We start from the raw sequence: 23,046 nt of genomic DNA on the forward strand, positions 1-23,046 counted from the left end.
ATCCTCCCTTTTTGTCTTTCATTTTTATTATTCCACGCTACTGAGATATTTTTTTGAAAGAGAACTTTAAAAATTGCACAATAATTATATTTGAAACTTATTTTAATATAGCGATATCAATAAGAGAATTGTTCTTTCTACATCCTAGTCATTTAATCCTTCATCTGTTCTACTTTGTGCAGATAAGTGTGAAGTTATACAAAGAGGTAGGACTTAACATCTCCCAGGTTGATAAGGCACACGGCAGCAGGTGATTCAGAGGAAGAGAAATCAAAGGAGAAAAGCAGATTCAGGCCTAAGCCTTTGAGAATTATGAGGGCTTTTGACAGATGGAGATGGGTGGAGGAATATTTAAAAATGGCAGAAACAGAGACATTGCAGAAGGAAAACACGAGACCTACTCACAGATTTGATTAGACTGGATGGAGTTTGGTTTGTGTGAGTTGAGTAGCAGGAAATAAGGTTAGGAAGATTAGCAAGGGCCTTCTTTTTATAAAACTTTGCAAGGTACGGTGCTTTTACCCTTTACTGACTGCCTTCGTGTCAAAGTTATGTGAAGCAAGATACTAAAAATGTGCAACAGAAAAGAAAATGAAAACTTCTTTATTTTGCATTTGTAAAGGTTTTACTTAGGAAATATGTCAAATTACATTATTTGTGCTAATATCAAGACCTGTCTGCATCTTGAATACAGCAAACAAGCAACACTGTATATTTTCAGAATGGGAATTAAAAATGGGCTTAGGTATTTTTCCTTCCAAGATCTTTTTTTTTCTCATAAATTGAACACCAGGCTGATGATGTTGGACTTTAATGAGAAGGCAGGTCTTCCCATATGTGAACCACTTTGGCTCTCTTCTTCTTTTGGGAATCTTAGGTCTGTTTGATTATATCTCTTTGATATTGGAATTGTGGTTTAGAGAAAATGACATTGCCACCACCTCTTTTCCAGGAGACAGCCATGAGAACTTAAATACTTTTTTAAAAGTATTTTGAAATGCAGCCAAAGTGTCATTCATGGGTTATTTGATTTGGTTCAGGATAGCAGATGTGGTAATCTGTCATTTCGACTGCTGAAATGGAGTGAGTTCTTTCCCGTGCACGTCTCCCCATTCTCTGACTAATAGCTCCACACTAGTGATTGTGCACTCCGTGCTGTCCTCCTGTTTGCCATTGCATTTTGGTGTATCAGTCACACCACTTGAAAGACTGAGTAAATGTTCAGAAAGTAAATTGTGGTTGTTCATTCTAGTCTCTCCCACCTTTATTTGTAGATTTCTATTGGCCTCTTTTAGTTTTCTCCTCTATGTGATGTTATAATTTCCCAGTGACTGGTTTTTTTACTTCTAAGGCATAACGTGTTAATCCTTGAGTCATTAGTTTGTTCTTGAGTGTTAATTTGTTCTTCAGACTTGGGCTTCTGCAAGATTGTCTTTACTTTGATTCTGTTTAGCAATTTAAGAAGCCACTTTTCTCCTTAAATATTAGGGAGATGGAGAAATGGTATTATGGGGCTACTGTTTCGTTTTACAAGGGGTTCCAAATGAGGGTCACACGTAGTTACACTTCCCTGGAGAACATACTTATGGGGTGACCAAACTTTTTTTTTAAATTATACGCTGTGCTTTTTAGAAAGTTTTCCTCTTTGATGCTCTTTATTCTCACAATGCCAGAGGAGCAGGTAGCAGAGCTATAGTCAAATTTGGCATTGCTTAATTTCTTTCAGAGCCTGGAGCCTTTATCCTAGACTCCTTATTTATTGACTACACTGGTGGTTTCCTAACTGCTGGGCTCTGACAAGATGAGGTCCTATTGCCGTGGGATCCTGGAACATCAGACCTGTGAGGGACTTGAGAGGTGATTATCCCATTCCCTTACTTTCTACAACAGAAAGGCTTGTCCAGTGGTACAGAGCCAGAGATAATGGTGGGCATAGGGCCCAGATTTCCCAATCCCCAGTTCAGTGTCTTCTACCACTCCCTGAATTCCCTTAGTGGCTGTGTTTTCCCTGATGCATTTACCAACTTCAGCTGGATGCTCATAGTAAAATATGGTAAACGGAATGTTTCTCTGGAGCGTTTTCTCTGCGTTGTGTTTGAGCCTGGCATTGCAAAATTAGGCTAGTTGATGTTGAGGTGGACAATTTTGCTCACCCAGCATCCATTCCCCCTTCTTTTGTAACAGCATCTGGATGTTGCTTTCTGGAATCACTTCCACAAGTGAGGTGTGTTGTCTTAGACTGGCTACTTCATGAACACATGACCTGAGTTAGGTCTTTCAGATGAGCTCTGCCAGTTTGCTTATACATGCACCTGGTTCAAAGTTAAAAAGGTATGAAAGCTTATACAGTGAAAAGTCTTTCTTCTCACTCAGTTCCCCAGCCACTCATTTCCTTTCCCCAGAGGCTAGCACTATTAACAGTTTCTTCTGTAGCTTTCCAGAGAGTCTGTATACTTTTATGTATTATCTTTTTACATGAATGATAGCATAGTATACATACTGTCATGCACCTTGCTTTGTTAGAAAACTCAACACTGTGTCTTAGAGCTCTTTCCATATCTGTACATTCTTTTTAATGACTGCATAGCTTTTCATTGTGTGGCTTCATACTTTATTTAACCAGTCTCCTACAGTCTTCAATCTTCTGCTTGTACAAGTGTTGTAATGAATATCCCGATGCATAACATTTTCCACTCGTGAGATCTATGGTAATACCTAGTAGAGTTGTTGGATCAAAAGATATGTGTAGTTGTAATTTTAAGAGGGATAGTCAAACTTGTGGCAGTTTACCCTCCCTTCAGTGATGTGGTATAGTGCCTGGTCCCCCACATCCTCACCAACACAGTGTATAATAAGTCAGACTTTTGTACTTTTGTACACATTTTTGGTGAAAAATGGTGTCATGTAGTTTTCAGTTGCAATTTGCAGATGAAGAAACTGAGGCCCAGAGAGGTTGCGTGACTTGCCCAGGTCACAGAAGCAGTGAGTGGCCTGGTTGGGCTTTGCAGTTAGCAGAGGCAACCTGGCTCCAGAGTTTGCTCTCATAATCCCTGTGATAATCGTAGCCAAAACTTGGTTCTCTTACTTGCAACCAAAGAATCCTAATAGATCTAGAGGCTCTAGCAGGAACACTCATATATCCTGGACTTTAAATGTGTGAAGGTTGTCCTCTTTCACCATGGAAGTTTGTGCCAAATCTGCTGAATTAGTCTAGGTTACCCTGACATGCAGTGATGTTATTATGTGGCGGAGTTGATTCCATACAGGATGTAGGTGGCCTTTTACCCTGCCAGGTCTGAGGGCTCTGTGCTATAGCTGTTCTCTTCAATGGAAGGTGAAGGGAAAGCTCTTTGCCTCTGGAAACATGGCACTTTGCCTGATTTTCTATTTAAAATTATGTTCCTGTTGGATTCCATTCAGGTCTGAGTTTCAGTTGTCATGTTCCAATACGATGAGCCTCCTTGGCCTCTCCTGCCCACTTTCCTTCCTCCTCCACCTGTCGGTCTTCATTACTGTCATTTAAACACTGACTCATTCTCTATTCTGGGCCTTTTCCTGTTTGGCTGTGGAACTGGGGGTTGAAGCCTTTACCCCGTATACATAGTTCCTAGGAAGGAGTTTATTTCTCGATTACTTTGGGAGGCTTGAGATGATTGGGGAGTGGTTGGAATTACATCTTCCTGTAAAGGTAAGGATGAAAAGAGATCTCAGAAAGAGATCTCTTTCCATTGACCTCTCTGTAAACTGGGTTGATAGACTCGACTCTACATCTCTTGCTGTGTTATCTCTTGCCTATGTTGTAAAGTCAGGTTCTGTTGTTGGCTGTATGACCCATGATATCAGTCACCAGGTCATTTTCATTTGAGCCTCCATCACCTTTGAAGTAGCTTAGATACTTAACAGGTTAAGAACTTCAGCTCTCAAGACAGTAACACTGGGGTTTGAACCCTGGCTCCATCATTTAGTACCTGGGATGTTCTTGGGCATTCCCAAGGGAGTCTCAAGTTTCCTCATCTGTAAAATGGGGTTAATAGTACCTCCCTTATGGGATTATTGTGAGATTTGCCTGGGATGATATATGTAGTGTTGCACACACTGCCTGGCATATTTTTAGGGTACTGTTTTGAATCTATCCCTTCTTTCATCCTCCTACCATTCTGCCAATTTAAGGCCCCACCTCCCCCTTTACCTTTTGCCTGAGCCCTTTCGAGAACTCTCTTAGACTCTCAAGCCATCTTCTGGTTACCAGTGCCAACAGTCCCTGCTCTCCATTTCAGGTCTCTGTTCACAAGTCATCCTGGAGTGTCTCTTTTTCTGTTCCCTTACCTGCTTTGTTTTTCCTCGGAGTATTTATCACTATCTGAAATTAGATCTTACATTTATTATCTATTTCCTGTACTAGAAGACACCTTGAAGGCAGGGACTTTGTCTTGTATACTCCTGCGTTCTCAGTGTCTGAATCAAAGTTACGCTATAACAGATATTCATTGAACAAGTGAAGAAATGAGTGCTTTATGGTGCAAGCTTTCTCTGAGGTGCATTTTTCTATGCCAGTGGTGCTTTGTACATGGTAGTCGTTGAATTGCCCTGCTGTCCCTTTTTCTTGGTGTAATCCACTCTGCGGATTCCCTTGTTTAAAAACATTCAACAGTTAACCAATACCAGCTGCAAACACCTCATCTTTTCTGCCTTCTCTGGAAGATAATTTCTCTGCAATAGAGGCATTCAACATAGGATGCACATCAGAGACACCTATGTAACTTTTAAAAACACATGCACCATCTCCAAGGATTTGGGTTCAGTAACCATAGCGCTCGGTCTCAGCTGTGTATTTGAATCACTTGGATGGACCCCACCTCCAGAGATACTGATTTAATTGATGTAAGCTGTGGCTCCCAGTTGATTCCAATGTATTGCCAAGTTGCAGTGTGTTTAAAAAAAGCCTCACACGTGATTCTGATAGCTGTTCAGGTTTAAGAACAATTACTCAGCAAGTACCTGACCACTCAACAAATTAGACTTATTGAAGGAATGGATGCATGAACAAGTTAGCAAATGAACAGGAAGGCTCTCTCACTTTAAACCAATATAAATGTATTGAGTGCTTCCTTGGCTTCTCCTTAATTCTATGTGGGAGACAGGAGGGAAACAGCCATATTTATAATTCTTATACAAGGTGCAAGATGATGTCAATAACAAAGGTACAAGCACAGCTCTGCTTGCTTGGAAGAGAATGTGCTTCAGTTGGGATGGGCAGGGTTGCAGAGACTTTATAGTGGGGACTATTGAGTTGAGTCTTAAAGAATGGGGGTGGCAAGAGCATGGAAGTTTTCTACGGAGGAGACAGAGAAATGCAGGTTATATTCAAGGCACCTCACGTCGCCCAGTGATTGACAGTCCCTGAAGCTAATCCCCTTCCAGAATTCCCTGACTCGGAAAATGGCACCATCGCCCACATAGTTCTTCAGGTCAGGAGCAGAGCACTCGTTCTTGAAACTTCCCTCTCCACACCCCAAATATCCAATTCAAGAACTTTCATCTCCAGAACATCTCTTGAGTCTGTCCACTTTTCCTCTCTGCTGCTACGAGCCAGGCTGATGTTTCCAAATGCATCGAGGCATGCCCCTCCCTGTGTAAAACTCATGAATGGTTCCAGTTGCTCTTAGGAAAAAGATTAAAATACTTTCTCCTCAGCCCCCCTCTCCAGCCTTATCTGTGCTCCTCCCCTTCATTCCCCATGCTCTGGCACATTGGCCTCTTCTCCGCAAATTCACTGTGTCGTGCTTCCTTCCTCTTCATGGCCTTTTGCATGTGTTGTTTCTTCTTCCTGGAATGTCTGTCCTCCGCCGAAACACCCAGATACATTAATTCTACTCATGTTCCAGATCTCAGGTCAACTGTCACTTCCTTGAGAAAGATTCCCTTGACCTCTGTGTGATGACATCACATCCCTCCCTTTTCTTTATTTTCCTGTTTCCTTCATGAAAGCCATGCCCGGAGCTCAAGCTTTATTCAAGAGGCATTGAGTATCTACAGCAGATAGAATTTGGATGTACTTATCTGTCTCATGAAGATCCCATGCTTTTGGAGACATTAAAATAGCTAAAGTAAATTTTGGTGGTTAATTTTGAATCTCACTAACTGTCCCTTGACAAAAAACTGGGAATCATTGATCATATTACAAAATAGGATGTAAATGGCCACGAGGTTTCTTTGTACAGATTGCTCCTAATTATTGGAATATAAGCTAATTCCATAGTATTAGTTTGGGTACTGTTATCTGCAGTAAGGCAGACTGTATCCGATTTTCTTTGTAAGGGGCAAGTTCAAAATGCACAACCATTCCACACAGCTTTATGGGGAAACTATTGTCCAGTTCTTAACAAATAATGGGCAGATGAGTGAATTGACCAGAATTGTGCTTTTCAGATAAAATGCCTCTGTTGGAACCTCAGTCATGCCCTCTATAATGGTCCTTTTCCTAATTTCACTATTTTCCAAAAATTATTCACTTCAGACTTAAAGACAGACCAGGGTTCCTGGGATGGTCACATATGTTTTTCCCTTGCATATGTAAGCAGCCTGGAGAATCTTGGCCACCAGTCTTTTCCTGGCAGAAAGGTGTGGAGCCATTGTTCTTTTTTTCTATTTTTTTATGCAATTCCATCATGAGAATTTCTTTAACTTTTTCCCCTACCACATATAAATATTCTATTCTCCTCTCCCTAACCCAATTTATCCTCATTATTACACTTGAAGTAGAAGATATTTGTGCCTCTTGTTCAAGCCGAATTCTCTGCCTTTATTCTCCTTCCGTCCCCTCACTTCTAGCTAAGGGCCTCACTTAACCAATAGTCCCCTCTTTCTCACGTCTTCTGCCTCCCCCTTTTGCTTGATCTTTCCTCTAAGCCTATGTATATGCTCAAGTCTTTCTCATCTGAAAAAAAATTTCCCTTTCATAATGATGGAAATGTTGGCTGGAGTCCAGTTTTACAGAACTTGTGACTGTATTAGAATTGGGTGAGAGGGGGAAAGAGATGACAAGGAAGGGAGAAAATTGCTCCCACAACCTCATACCTTCCTAGTATTATTCTCTCTTTCACCTTCCTGCTTTTAAATACCTTGGCTATAGTCTTACTTCCAACTACCATTGCCTCATCTGCCACCATTTCCATTTATCCCACTGAAATCTAGATTCTACACTTACCATAGTTACTTCTCTTAAAAAAGTGATTGCAGCTTGCCCATCCAGTGGACCTCATACTTGGTAGCACTACTGCATTTGACAAGGTGACTCACATCCTCCTTGAAGGTTTCTCCTCTCGTGACTTCCATGACTATATTCCTGCTATCTTGCTGCTTAGTTCCTTTTATTCTCTTTCACCAGATTCTCTTTTCCATCAATCCCAAGACATCAGAATTCCCCAGGGACTGGATCTCAGCCTTTTGTGATTCTTAGTCTACACACGTGGAGCCATTGTTATCCATACTGCCCTGTGCTTGTCTGGGTTGGGAGCCATGTGACAAATCATGGCTATTAAGGGTCCATATATTTTGATACTTTAGGAGCCATGAAGAATATGGACAGTGGTTTCAGAAGTGTCACTTATGAAAGTGCATGCCATTCTTTTTTATTTTTCTTGTGCTGGTGCCCAGAATCACCATCCAGCTAGGAGAGACCAGGAGGTTTACTGGCCCAGGGTACCCCTGGCACATGTACAAGAATCTTCCTGCTGACTGAGTTGGAATCTCCTGGTGAGAAGCGATTTGTTGTCCTGATTAGAATGTAAACACTTGCTGAAGTTGAGATTTGACTCTCATGTGAGTTTTATTATAGCCTTCTGTGTTTATAAACATGTCTTGAGCATGAGGAAGAAATGTGATAACCTTCGAGTCTCTAAGAGAGTGTCCATTTGTTTTCTCTATGGGCTGAAATTAAGAGAACTCAGCATCCTTCTCTGAGAGTCCATATCTCTCTTGCTTTTACCAGTAGGCCGAGGACGATGCCCAGATTGCCATTTCCAAATTGTTCCATCCCCTTTTAGTAGAGAATATAAAGTCTTTCGACAAAATACAGTTCATATTCAGCTGGCATCTACTAGAGGGTTGCAAAGTCCAGGAAAGGCCTCAGTTCAATCTAACAAACAGTTATTGAATTCTCTTTTTTTTTTTGTCTTTACAAGGTTTACTGTGCCAAGCATTGGAGAAAACCAAGAGTTGCTGCCCTTGTGGAGCTTACAGGCATATAAAGGAAATGGACACACATAAATAAAGCATAATGTGGAATGTCAAATGAGAGATAGAAACAGAATGTCATGGGAGTATCTCAGAGAAGACAAGTCCGATTGAAAAAAACTGGGGAAGACTTCTGAGAAGAGGAGGTGCCTTTGAATTGTACTCTGAAGGATGATTGGAGTTTTAATAGGCAGAGATTTGGTGGATGAAGAAGAGGGACAGGCCCCATTTTAAGCAGTTTCAGAGGGCATGGCACTGGAGAGTAAATACACCCTAGTATTTTCTCCATATAACTTCTGCCAATATGCCCTATTGCAAAAATCTAAACAGTTGTAACCTGTGCTTAAGGTATCTAATTGGGATGGAGTATAAGAGGAAGGGACATATACCTAGTAACTGGAGAACAAGAAGAAGGGGGAGAATGGGACCAACTTATGAATCACCGTAAAGGACATGCTTTATACTCTGGAGACAATGGTAGGAATTAGATTAAAGGGTTTTTGAGTAGGATAGCGGTATATCAGAACTTTTTTTTTTATTAGAGAAGTTGTGGGTTTACAGGACAATCATGCTTACTTAAAATACAGGTTCCCATATACCACACTGTTATTAACAATCTGCATTGGTATGATATATTTGTTACAGTTGATGAAAGTATGTTTTTATAATTGTGCTATTAACTATAGCCCATGGTTTAACTTTGGGTTCACTGTTTGTGCTGTACAGTTCCATGGATCTTTTTTTTTTTTTTTTTTTTTTAGAGGAGGAGGAGGGAGGGAGGAATGGCCCAGCGGAGAGGAGAGAAGGGGAAGTAGTTCTATGGATTTTTTTTTTTTTTTAATTTTATTCTAGTACCATGTATACAACCTAACAGTTACCCCCCTTTAACCACATTCAGATAAATTTTTCAGTACTGTGAATTGTGTTCACAATGTTGTGCTACCATCACCACCATCCATTACAAGTACATTTCCATTGTTCCAATCAATTGGATGTTAGAGATGAGAAAGAGTCACAGGCAATTTTATAAGATTTCTAGTCTTAGTTATTAATGAGGATGGTACCATTTCAACCAAGCTAAGGAACATTAAGAAGTAGGAAGATTAGGGGCATATTGAGTTTGAGGAACCAGTTAGCGTCCCTAAGAAGATCTAGAAATGCTGGTCTGGAGCTTAGTAGAGGGGCCAGAGCCAAGTGTAGATTTGGGAGTTTGATTCACTTCTGCAGCTGCATTGCTTATGTGCCTCTACAGAGCCTGGCAATGTTCTCTCATACACTGACCCAGGCTTGAGAGCAACTAACACACAGCAGGCATTGGCTTAGAGACAGGAGCTGAAGTCACAGGAGTGAATGAGAGAGAATGTAGATTAAAGAATAAAGAACACCAAAGGCGGAGTGTGGGATGATCCAGTATAAAGGACAGGTGCAACAGAGCCAGTGCCACACCTGAGAAGGCAGTCAAGAAGTTAGAAAAAACCCCGGAGTGAATGGCAGAACTGAGTGGAGGAGAGACTTTGGAGATGAGCAGGGCGAGTAATAGTGTAAGACCCTACAGAGAAATCAGTTTGTAGATTCAAGAGCAACCCTACTGTGGATTCCACCTGGGATGAATTACAGTGGAATGGTAAGAGCAGAAGGCCCTGGTGGGAGAAGATAGTGAATCTATATACTGTATATGTTTTTGTAAATGAGGGAAAGTTTCTCACAGCAGTTCTGTCTACCCGTGATGTTGACAGTCAACCTGAGGTGGCCGAGAAGAAGTGCTTCATTTTAGCCAGATGGGAGTGTTCCAACTAGCTTTATTCTGACCTAAAATAAAGGCTGACCTAAAGCCGTAAAAATTTTAATTTGCAAAACCATTGTATTAAATCACAAATGGGAGGCAATTTAGCAGTGCAGCTCCAAAATTGTACTGGGTGCTGGCTGGGGTTTTGCAATTTATGTTGAAAACTAAAATTGAACTCTGTGGCATAAAAACAGATTGTTGATTTTGTGATTAATTTGGTTGCGAAGGCCAAGGAAACAGGGAATGCTGCATATCAGTCATGAAGTTGTGGTAGTATTTGTGGAGCAAAATGAAAATCAATATTGTAACCTACGGGATAGCTCTCTTAAAATCCAAGATGTATTTGGTTGCAATTGCGTGGAAGAAACTCACCCCCAACGGGACAAACGTGCCTTCATTATTTCACAAGTGTGTGTCTGTTTTGAAACAGTAGAGGAAAATGATCGGGTATTATTATAGTGCAGCTGAGAGGACTAGGAGAAAGATCAAATTGTTGCAGTTTAGAATAAAACCTGGCTTACGGTTATGTGTGTCCTAAGGCAGCCTCAAGGAGTAATCTCCGGGAGGGTTGTGCAGTCAGAAGCCAGGATACCTGGGCTATACTTCAGTCTCCGCTAATCACATGCTGGTGTTAGACAAGTCTCTTCCTCTCTCTAGTGTGTTTTGTGGTTTTATGTGTTAGTACTTCAGAGACGCATTGACATATTTCAGTGAAAAAGGAGTGTCTTCCATTAGCATCATTATGAATAAGACACCCAAAGGGTTTGTTTATGTTTTCATTCCTAGAAGGGGGAATATACTTCTTTTCTATTAAGCCTGTGCATTTAGAGAGGGGAGTGTGGGAAATTCCTTTCATGTTTTGTCTTTTGTTTTGGCAAAGGCAAGAACGATTCCTGCTTTCCATGGCAAAAGAATAATCAATAGCAGACTGCTTTACACACATAGTTGGAGCCCTTTGTAGATGGAGATGTCGAGAACTAGGGAATGATTTGCTCACAGGTTATTTTAGTTGGCAGTGGTGCCCAGATGAGAACGTCCAGGCAAAGATTCATTCTGTGATCCTACCTGCCATTTTCCTAAGTGGCACTGGAATTAATTCAGTATGATCCACGATCCAGTTGAAATTTACTACCAGCCTAGTCCATCCTTAACCTAGTACATTACAAAATTGTATCCTTTCAGATCACATCTCACTTTAAAGTCAGAGGAGTAAGATGTAGCCAAAAGAAAGGAGGGTAAGTAGAAATAAGTAGAACTGCTAAGAGCTCATTTCAGTGAAGTGTGCCTCCCGTGGCCCTTTTAAACTGCTACTTTTCCCTGTGGCTTATAATTATTTGAGTGCAGGGTTTTGCAGTGGTTTGTCCTTGAGGTATGGGCAGAGGTGGTGATTTGTTTCTTCTCCCGTCTATTTTGTTTCTCCTCATTTCAACTTAAGGAATGAATTATGTGGTCTTTTATAAGATAGAAATTAGTGCAGCGTTTCTAAGTCACTTTGTGATCTCCCTTCAGAGCTGACTCTTTGCAAAGAAACACTTCTGTCTTGTCAGAAATGACAGTGATTACTCCACAGTTTGGATCATCTCCAGCAGCTTTTGTTCCCTGAAAAACGGGCTTGATTTGATTAATAAAAGTTTGGTATATTTGATGAGTCAGAGGGCAGGAGAATGTCCTTGTCTCTGATGAGGCTCTTAGATCAGACACATTGAACATCGGGGATAAAATCAACCTTAATCTCCGAAGGAAAAACCCTGGAGCATGAAACTGTTCTCACTAGAAATGCTGCTGTAAATCTTGCAAACCATGTAGGTTTTCTGTTTGGGGCAACATCAAAGCCCGGTGACTTTAGAGATTAAAGTGTGTTTGACAAGCAAAACTTTCCCTGTGCCGTGCTCTGTACGAGATTTGGCCTGTCTCTTGCCTTTGTTGATTCCTGGTAAGACTTCTTTCTTCCCAAGAAGTGGGCAGCTTCACCTCCTCAGACCAGAGGAGGCTGCGGCGGTTTGTTCATTTCAAGCCAGTCGTGGGCCGGGCAGCGGTCCCTCAGCCTCCAGCATTGTCCTGCCCCTGCGGAGGACAATGCCCTGTCTCATCCCCTTCCCAGGGGCCCTCTTATTTGGGAAGAGTTTCAGAGCCTTTTGCTGACTGTAAGCAGATCAAACGACAGGAAGACTGTGGCTCTTCCCTCGGCTTGGACAAAGGATTGAGTCTTTTACCTTAGAATATCTGTTTCTTTTAAAACCATCTTCTGTGCCGTCTCAAGAAAGGCTTGTATCTTTTTTTTTTAAACCTGTTTTCTGCATTTGTGATGTCGCTGTGCTAATTCTTTTGCAGATTGGAAATAAGTGACTGTATTTTTGTTTGAATAAAGAAAAATGTTTTTCAGAGAAATGAAATTACTGTTTAACAGAGAAAAAACTTTTCTTCAGTAACATCCCTTTTGGAAAGTAAGGGGCGATTTGCTTTCCAGCCAGAACTTTTAAAGGAATTGTGCTCTCTAAAGTCAAGGATTCTTTCTTCTTGCCAGGTTTCTAGAAGACCTGGCCTTTGGCTGCTTCTCAGGGTGGTCATATGATAGGAAGGGGAGGACAGATTGGGATGGCAAAAGGCTTTAAAGGTGACACCCATAGCGTAAAATTCCCACTTATTACTGGAAAAGCATTTTGCGTAAAAACGGGTATTCCCAAGTGAAAGGGTGGCAATGGCAAATGGTTAAGAGACTCACTAAAATATCTTAAATTGTCTCTGTTAAACATGTTGCATCCTTAGAGGTCAGATAGAGCTGAAACTTGAACAGCTGTACAACAAGCATCTGAGATTGTTTTTAATTGTGTCCCCTTTCTCTAACAGCAGTAATTCTTGTTTATATTGTCAAGAACCTTTCCACTCAGCACAAGCACACCATACTTGAAGGTCAAATGCTTAACCCTTCTGCATGGTTACAATGAAAATGGGCCCTTTTGTTTTCATTAATGTATACCCCAGCCGTGCCTACAGGGAGAATGGGGGCCTCAGGCGTTCACCAAGCTGAAGTAACTTATTGTAAAAGTGCCACAAAGACAGCATATTTTTGTTTCCATACAACAGTTGTTTAGCCTTTGCCTTGTGCACCCAACCACAAGACAGTATGCTCATTTATCAACAGGCAGAATTTTTGGCTACCATTTTGTTCCTTTGACCTGTGTTACTTTTTACTGACCCGACCAAATTGCTTAAAAATTTTCTCTTTCTGCTGTCAGTGTTTAAAGCTGCTTAGTGTCTCTGAAGTGGTCTCCCCATACCCCCCTTTCTTTTTAACACTTTACATTCCTGTGTTTACCACAGCACCTGTTACTGTAGTGAACCATGAAATTACAAATGTTATGCAGCTCTTATTGACTGATAATCCTTTATTAAATATAAATAGAGTATTCTCTGGACTCCGGGGTGGTGTATATAGGTAAGCAGGCAAATACACATATGTTCAAACACACACATATATTTATTTGTGAGGGTCCATTAGGAAAGTATGCCGGTGTATCTGTTTGTCAGGCACGAAATCTTTCTTTCTTTGCTTCTTAAGAGTTAACCAAAACTAAAGGGGCCAGTTCAGCAAACGTTAAATATGAGCCTCAAACTTGAAGGCTGCTTTGTTACTGAAACAAAAATTCCACAGCAGGTGGTGGACTTGAACACAGGAGGGAGGAGGAGGTTCAGTTGTTGCCCATTTTTCTAATCCTTTCAGAATACCCATTGTCTAAACCCCAAAGTTAAAGTGTCCCTGCTCAGTCTCATGGAGACAATTTCAGCATGAAAGGGCTGTGCCCGTCACTGGTTTTCTACAGCGGTTGGGTATGGAATTTATAACCACTAAACAAGGCAGGGGAGGCAAGGATCTCTATAAGATGAGCCAGTAGTCTCTGCTTATCAAAGCATAAAACCGTTCTGAATATGGCAAGTTTTAGAGTTAAGTAGAATTCATGCAGAATTCATGCCGACAGCAGTGGTATTTTGCAGGTTTTCGACTGTGTTAATCAATCAAGATAGAATTATGGCTTTTGTTGTCCTTGGGGCTCTCGAAGCAACTTTAGGGCAACCACATTAGCCTTCTGAAGCCAGGGTTAAACTTGGCACTTATCAAGGTGCTTCATGAACTCGGGGTATGGATTTAAAAGGGATTAATAATTGAAATTGGAATGGCTGATTTCTTTCCCTAAAGAGGAATGAAATATTTAACTCTAGACCTCTGGGCATCCTTGGTAGAAGACATTAAACGATGAGTTAAAGGGCAAAGGCAGAACACTGGACAAATTCCTGTTCCTGCTTATTAGGAAGGGTACCACATATCCCACTCATGTGCGAAGTTCCCCTGTGTCCTCATAGAGCCATCCAGAGATGTTTTCTTTATTCCAAGTCACAGTTGGAATCACTTTTTTTTAATATGAATGCCGTGGAGTGATAGTGTTCTTGTATAAATTCCTGAGAAATCTGGAGTTGAAAATCTTCTTCCCATAAATTTTAGATACGGATTCTAATAACTGTGTAGATGCTCTTTCAATCATGTTTTTACACAGTTGCTCAAGTGAACATTGGATATATTCTTAACCAGAAAGAAGCTACATTGCTGCTGCTTAAGCCACACACTGGATTCAATACAATTGCTCTCAGTGACAGTGAACGAATGGCATCTGCAAAACTTGAGGACTTTTGTAACCTTCTGGATAGTCCCAGTATTCGGAACTGAGTGTTTCCATCTGATTCTCATATTCCTTTCATATGTAATATAAGTATGGGAAGAGGGTAAAAATCGTAAATAATATTATCATTTTCAGCCTTGACCTGGGGTCATATAGCTAGGAAGGCTCTGTGATATCTGGAGTGGATCTAGTTGGAAAGAGAGTCTGGTAGCTCGGAGGCTCAGCAGCCAGTTGGCTGTCATCATCTGTATTCAAAACGATGTTATTCACTCTCTGAACCCCACTGTCTTACTGATACCGTTGTCAGGAGCTTAGTGTCGTTTGCCCCAGCGCACTACTACCCTTAGCGCTCTCTTCACTGGCAGTGAGACCCCGGGCCAGCTATTGGACATGCTGAGCCTTGGTTCCTTCAGTTGTTAAATGAATTTGGCTAATGATACCACCCAACCTTATTGGGTTATTGGAAGGATAACAGGACATGCTGTAGCCCTTCCTCACAGAAAGTGCCCCATATGTTTTTAGCCATCACATAGCTTAGTGGTTAAGAGAGTGAACTCTGCCCCCAGACTGCCTGGGTTGGAATCCTGTCTCCACCACTTAACAGCTGTGTGATCCAAGTCAAGTTACTTGACATTTCTGTGCCTTAATCTTCTTATCTTTAAATTGGGATAATAAAAAACCTATTTCAGTGAGTTGTTCTGAGGATTTAATGAGAAGTGTGTGAAAAGTGACATGGTTTGACACATGGCAAGTGCTCAATAACTAAGAGTTATTGTTATTTTTCTCGTTTTTGTTATCAATAGCTTTCTGATTATATGTTTTACTTGGCCATGTGATATGTTTTTCTTTTCATAGCTATTCTTAATGTATTATTATGAATGCGTTAGTAACCATTAATGCATATGCACTTAAATTACTGATTAAAGAGTCCTGAATTCTTATTGAAGAACTAATCCTCAAATTCTCTGTGTGTGCAAGTATGTGTGTGTGTATGTGCACGTGCATATACTTCTTCTGGGTAAGTATGTACCGGGTAGCAGGTAATGCTGATATTGAAGACTCTGTAGACAGTGGTATTTACAGAGAGTAGCCTAGGCAGCAACTGCATTTGTCTCGGGTAGAGTTTATCCGAAGGCAAGTGTGGCAGCCCTGCCCAGGTGATTTTCACTGAAATATCTTTCCCTCCCAGATTGTTATTTCATTTAGTGTTTTAGTAGTCACAGTGTGAAGAGCATGAACTGCTTTATTATATTGAGACAGATCTCTGACCTCAGGATCTTTAGAAAAATAAAGATTTTTAAGGATGAGCAGGGTGTGTGTGGTAAAATTTGTTATATCTTTATTCTTACAGGTCTACATTTTAATTTTCATTGCCTCAAAATGGAAAGCAAAATAGTACTTAGCAGGGCAGTGTTAAATGATATTATTATGGTTATGATAGGCAGTGAACAAAATATTTTTTTCTTGTAGAGCAGAGTATAACTTTTATAATCAAAATCAATTCTTGGAGCTTAATTAAATGTAACGGTAATTTTATGAACCTCTTGGACCTCCTCTTGCACCCCTTGTATATCTTTTGTCTTCCTGCCTAGAATGTAAGCTCTGAGTGGCCAGGTACTGTCCCTTTATCATATGTTAGTGTCTAAAATAGGGCTGATTGATTTATTGCATGGGGATTTTGCATTCAGTACATTCTGTTCTGTATGTTCAATATAGAATGCACTGGGCCTGGAATTAGAACACCTGATTTCCACCCTTAGCTCTACTCCTTAGGAGTTTGCATATTGGACAAGGTTTTAAAGTTAGCTGAACCTCAGTATATTTATAAAAATGTGGTTAATAATTCTTAGTCTACCTAGCTCACATGGTTTTTATAAGGCTTAAATGAAATAATGTTCATGAAAACACTTTGTAAAAGGTAAATCAGTTTACACATATATTAGCTTCTGGCACTGGAGTCTGATGCCTGGGTTAGATTTGGCTCTGTTGCTTTGTAATGGTGTAAAATTACTTAACCTTTCCATGTTCTCAGATTTTTCATCTGCAAAATAGATATAATAATAATAGCTATCTCATAATGATACTGTTAGGATTAAATGATAAGTTGCATGTGAATAGCTTAACAGTACCTGACATGTAGAAAACACTCAATAATATTGACTGCTATGTCATCATCATCTTTATTATTACTATTATTTTTATTCAGAAAGCATACAAGTTAAAAAATATTGGTTTATCTGGTACAGAGGCACTGCTAACACCGAATGAGGATGTGGAGGGGAGATAAAGGTTCAGGTAGTTTAAAAATGATGACCAATTGTAGTAGCTTTAAGTAGCTCCAGGTGGCCTATACTCTAGATTTATGCTAAAATCTGAGTAGCAAACATTTATGGAAAAAAGATAGCTAACATTTATTGACTCCTTACCATGTGCCAAGCACCATTCTAAGGGCCTTATGTGTAAAAATTAAATCCTATCAACCTTCTGAAGTAGGTACTATAAATATCCTTACTTCACAGATAAGGGAACTGAGGTACAGAGAAAATAAATCACTCGCCAATGAACTCAGTCACTACTGGCGGCAGATTCCAATATGTTCTTGATCACCATGCTAGAGTCCACAAGGAAAAGGGGGACCACCTGACTTGCCAACTGTAATTTACAGCTAAGAATTGATTTGAGTTCTATACCATCCAGATCCCAGCTCAGATATAGTAACACTTCGAGTGCATGTTGATATTTGTGTTTATGTGTGTATGTGTGTATAATTTTCCCACATCTTTCATTTCCAGATCTACCTTTCATGGTCCAAACCCCTGTCTGCTAAATGTCCCACAAGCATTTCAAATTTCACGTGTCTAAAACTGAACCCTTCTCTGGTGGATTTGGGTTGTTATTTACTCTCTCTGTGCCTCAGTTTTCCCATCTTTAAAACAGAGATGCCTCATATGGGGCTATTGCTGGATTAAATGAGATAATACTGGTAAAATGGCATTGTGGTACCTGGCAGTGACAAGCACTAAATAGCTGTAGCCCTTGCCACTGTGGGGAGCAATTCTCGAGGCCTAGGGTAGTAGTGGGCATTCTGGCTTCACTATCCTGGGCAGTTAAAATTTCCACTCAGGCTTTGGTTTCCATGTTATTGACAGAGGGAGTGGGCAGAAGTGGGGGCACATATATACAAAGGAGTGAATTATAACAAAGAGTCTTTTCTGCTTCAGTTCTTGTGCAGAAAACATATGTTCAGTGATGCAGGCAGCAGTTGGGTTAAAGACACACTGTAGGACTGCAGACAAAAGGCCTGTGCTCTTCCTGCATTCACAGTGTTTCCAAACATATTCACTTGTCTCACTTGTTAGGGACTGAGCTGTCAGCTGGATCCTCTTTCAAGTGTTATTTCTTTTCCCCCGTTTCCCTTTCAAAGAAAGGCCTTGCCCCCCTTCCCCTCTCCGCCAGTGTTTTACACTTCATATAATCCAGTGTGCATGACAGACCACTTCAGCCTTTGTGCTACTGATGCTGTAGGGAAGGAGGGAGCTGGTCTGATGGAGATCTTGGGTAACTTTTCACTTGCCCCAGGATGGGGAGATGCTAAGCCACTTTCAGGCCAAACATCACCAGTGGCACAATTATTTGGTGTTTGGTGGAGCTAGCCATTCTTCACCTTCAATTAACAGACCAACAGATCAGAGAGCAGTAATATTCTTAGAAGTGACATCTGGGAATTAGGGGCATGTGTATGTTGGGGTAGGGTTGGGGGCGTTCTTGCTTTTATTAGTGGACTGAATAGTTCCTGATGAAAACACAAAGATAAGGCTGTGCTGAAATAACTGGAGAGAAGTCATCTGCCATTCTAGTATTTATTATGTGAACTATATATGTGTAGCCGTACCTAATTCTTAATCCAGGCAGTATTACTGTGTGAAAGCTACAATTCAAAACTTATTGATTTCTCTGTTGAAGGTTCTGCAGCTATGGTGGGTTTATTTCTATGGGTGAGACTTTCTAGAAAGGCTTTTTTGTGTGTAACGAACCAGAACTACTATTTCAGTGAATAGTGAGCTAGACATTTAAGTAATGAGCATGCTAGTGCTTCTGCCACTGATTTATATTACCTTGGGGCATTTCATCCTCCCAGTCTCAGTTTTCCCATATGCAAAATGGGAAGTACACTATTGCTATACCTTATAAAGATACCATATTAAAATAAAAACTTATATGGATACTGATCGATGTAGACTTCTCTAGTCTTGTAGAAATCTTGTTTTGTGTCTTCAATACAATGTTTTGAGTCAATTTCAGTGCTTCCATTTCTTTTTTTCTTCCGAGAGTCTTGCTTGTGCTGTCTCATGATATTGTTTATTAGTTGAGTTGCTCATCCTGGAAAACACCAGCATGTTCCTAGGAAGGAGAAACATCAGAAAGGTGGAGAATTTCCCATTGGCTTGGAACTGTAAATGGGTTGTTAGCTCATTTCAGCAGTAAGAGGCATTTATGATCTTGCAAATAAACAGGCGGTCAAGTGAAATTTCCCATATATGGTTTCTTCTGGTGTCAGGATAATTTCAACACTTAAAAATCCGTAGAAGAAAAATATCGTATAAATATTTTCTGGTGGAAAGTGCCAACAAAGTCATCCTCGCCAACACGTGTCAGAACTGACAAAGGAAAACTGATGGTATTACAATTTTTAGGGCTGTCATTTGAAAATCCTTGAAAGGAAAACATTGTGGGAATGTTCATACTCCCTTCAGACTGGAAGTCACAGCCCGCAAAGATTTCAGTAGTGGATGAAGCTAATAGACTGTAAATGGGGATGGAATTGCTCTTGATGTGGCACCTTCCTCTTTTGCCTGGAGTGGAGTGTCACCCAGAGCCAACAGTGGAACAACTGGAAAATAAATTGTTTCCCATATAGAATGGGCTCATCTCGCAGAGTGATGGGAAGGAGGTGAGGGTAATAAGCGTGTGTTCGTGAGTGTCCCCCCACCCCCACTCCCAGTGTATAGGTTTTGTTTTTTCCCTCTTTTGAAAGGAAACTAATGCTTCAGAAGCTATTATGATTACTGGACTTTCTCGGAAAGAATAATTATGCCGTTTCTTTCACCTTTCGATGAATCAGCCTTTATTATACAGACTGCATGTAATGGTGACTGAGAGTCAACGCTGCTGAAACAAACGAATCTATTAGACTACTCTGAAAACAGAGAAGAGAACAATGATTTTGTAAACTCCATAAAGGTCAAAAAAAGGCTTTTCAGTAAGTATGCAGAGACTAGAAATCAAATCCCATTTCCTATCATAAGAAGCCCGTTGTTTAGCTGCAGTAGTTAATGTACTGTATATGAAAGATTTAAGACTAGTTGGAAAGCTTTGCTTCTGTTTTATTAGCCTGCTATTGAAAAGCCAACAGCATAACTTTGACTAGGTGCTTTGAGATTTCTTAATGGGCTGTCAGGGGCAAGACACCAGGGCTGTGCTATACTAGCTCCTTCCTGTACATTAAAACAACAGGGGCCAAGCGATCACATACAGAAGTATGAATTACTTGATGCTTTCTCTGTTCCATATGGCCAGCCATGTCTTTGGCAATTAATCATGTACAAAATCAGTCGAGTGCTCTCTGAAGCACTGAAGTCAACATGCAGTTGTACCTGTGCCAGTGGGGGCAGTGGGGTTGCAAGTGTAAAATAGCAGGATCGAGGGGCTGCTGGCGCCGAGGCCCAAGCAGCTGGCTTCTATAAACAACACTTTTTTTTTTCCTTTTCATCTTTTTTTTCTTTTGTTCTTTTTTTCTTTTTTCTTCTTCTTTTTCTTTTCTTTTTTTTTTTTGTTTGTTTTTTTGTTTTGTTTTGTTTGTTTGTTTTTTCCTTGCAGAAGCGTGGGCTGTTTTTCACCATCATTTGAAACACCAAACTTGCCAACTGGAGCTCTGAGGTCCAGCCTCCGTTCGCTGCTCCAGCGCCCCTGGTTAAGCCTGTGGGGCAGTTTGTCTTCCCCAGGGCTCGGGCATTCTAAAGGCTGCCACACGACTGTGCCCGAGAGCTCACCAGTGCCAGGCAGGCTGCTGGCTCAGTGGCTTTTAGTGAAACAGATGAACTGTAATGATTTCTGTACTGGGAGGAAGAGAAAGATGGGAGATCCTGTGCAAGTGCTTTGGGAAAATAAAATTAAGCAATCATTCAAATTTATGATTGTGGTATTTTAGGATTTTGTTTTTTCAATCAGTAGTCATGTTTCTTCTTCCAGGATCTTTTGTCCCCTATTTTTTTTTAAACATAATACTGCTGATATTAATAAGAAGAATTGTAAATATTTATTGAGTATTTCTTTTATGTGCTCAGCAGTTTACATTGATTATCTCACTCATTTAATCTTAACAGCAGTTTTATGAATTAGGCACTACTGTTTATACTCCTGTACGGATGAGGAGACTGAGCAAAGAAACATTTTCCCCCAATTCTTTCCCCACAGACATTCTTGATTACTCTCAGCTATCTTAGCTCCCTAGTATGTGATGAAAAAATGCCAAAATATTTCTTACTGGTAAGTTTTTGAGGATTCACTCAGTAAACGCTGCTGAATGTTCATTCAAATGAAGTGGTCTTTGAGATGAACTGAACCAAGTATGACTTTAAGTGGCAGTAAAAGGCTGCTTTGGGGGCAGCCTCTCGGAGACTCCTGGCTTTGTGCCTTCCCTTTCAGGACAGTCTCAGCTTATCTATTGCCTTCCTTGGGAGGTAGAATATGATGGGGGGAGGGGAGGGACGCAGGGATGAAGACAGCAGCCGTAAGGAATCCAGTAGACGTGGCACCCAGTGGTAACTTGGTGTTATCACTTAGCCGAGGTCATCCAGGATGTGTTTTCTCAAATTCAGGAAACAGGGGAAAGAAAGTTTGAACATTGTGTAAACATTAGCACCCCCAAAACCTCCTGCTCCTGGAGAGAGAGATAAGGTAGGCAGAAGGGCTGGGTGGAATGTTTATTTGTTCTGCTGGGCTGTGGATCCGAGCGTGCTGGAAATCTTTGGTGGTGCCCAGTCCATTTTAGAAAACGTGAAGGCATCACTCAGCATTGAGCTGCAGAGGCCTCATGAAACAGCCATCTTCAACTGACAATCAGCAAATGAAGGAAGACCTGAGAGCGACCTTTCTTTGATGGGACTAAGGCTATCTCAGTGGGTTCTGTGCCTTTCTTCTTTTAAAAAAAAAAAAAAGGAAAGAAGGGAAAAAAAGTATTCCTGGACGTTTGAAGAGGGGAGTCCTGGTTGGGTTTTTGACAGCCCGTGGCACTGTTGATGTGAGGAAATAGCTTTCCCAGCTGATAACATCTTAAACCAAGTTTCTTCACAAGTTGAACCTTTAGCCCTCATTATCAGTCACAGCCTATCTTTGTAATTTGTGTGTGCAGAGGGGAAATACAACCCTAACATGAGACAGCTATGTATATAAAAAGCATTAGGAATGGCATTTTCCCCATAATGACAGTATTACTTTTTTGGTAGTGGTGAGGGTGGGGGTATGGGAAGGTGGGAAAGGTATGCAATTCTGGGATCCTGAGGTTTTTATGCCTTTTGAACTTGGAAGAACAGTAGCAGTGTTTTATTATTACTATTTTTTAATGAACTGTGTAGTGGGATTACCAGCCATATTTGCAGAATGCCATTCTGTTTGTATTTCCTTAAAATTCTCTGATTATAAAGAAGATAGATTAAATCTGAGATTTGAAGTTAAAGGCCTATCAGAAGCTGTTACCCCATATCAGAGAAGAACCAAAAGAACTAAAAATGTATATAGCAATATTAGTAAGCAGTAAGTGCTATAATTCTCCTTTGAACTCTCAGAGTGATATTTTTCTCTTAAAACATTCCAAGCAACAAATTCTTCATGTTGCATGTATGTCCACATGTGTTTTCCTTATGACACACTAGAATTAGGACCCTACTGAAGTTCCTGAATGTAACAGTATACGTAACAAGAATTAGGCGGGGTCTCTTAGTTTTAATTGCTACAAATTCAGATTTTAAGACTCTTTCCAAGAAAGCCTAAAATTCAAGGCTCCTTAAAGTTTTGGTTTTTCTTTTTTTCTCTTTTTTTGGTTGTGTTTTTGTTTTTTTTGTTTTTGTTTTTGTTTTTTTTTTGCTTTGTATTTGTGCTTAAAGTTTTGAGCCAAGAAAAGCGAAAGACACTGGGGAATTCCTGGGGGTCTTCAGGATGCTGTGGGTTGCCAGAGTCCCATGTAGTTTTTCCTACTGAAATGGAGAAAGTGAGATTTCTTCCTTTGGCATGTTAGGAGTCAGCATAGATTAAGTGTGATCATAATGTGGTGAAACTGTATATATTTTAGACACA

The 23,046-nt window shown here is 40.5% G+C and overlaps 1 protein-coding gene and 1 long non-coding RNA gene across 5 annotated transcripts in view; both read left to right on the forward strand.

Annotated features, from left to right (window-relative positions):
- FTO (FTO alpha-ketoglutarate dependent dioxygenase) overlaps positions 1-23,046 on the forward strand; it is a 414,023-nt gene that overhangs the window by 210,754 nt on the left and 180,223 nt on the right. The window contains exon 8 of one of the 4 annotated variants that reach the window (XM_037815992.1): positions 8,184-8,847. The exons of the other annotated variants lie outside the window; for them this stretch is intronic. Coding sequence (XP_037671920.1) covers positions 8,184-8,249 — 66 coding nt within the window. The 3' untranslated portion in view covers positions 8,250-8,847. Of the gene's footprint in view, positions 1-8,183; positions 8,848-23,046 lie in introns of those variants that run through there. 4 annotated transcript variants of the gene reach the window in all.
- On the forward strand, positions 9,105-21,962 carry LOC119518691. Its single transcript, XR_005213816.1, has 2 exons — positions 9,105-19,954; positions 20,572-21,962. It is a non-coding gene; the product is annotated as an uncharacterized LOC119518691 (long non-coding RNA).

Source organism: Choloepus didactylus, chromosome 22 (genome assembly GCF_015220235.1).
Source record: "Choloepus didactylus isolate mChoDid1 chromosome 22, mChoDid1.pri, whole genome shotgun sequence".
Taxonomy (NCBI): Eukaryota; Metazoa; Chordata; class Mammalia; order Pilosa; family Megalonychidae; genus Choloepus; species Choloepus didactylus.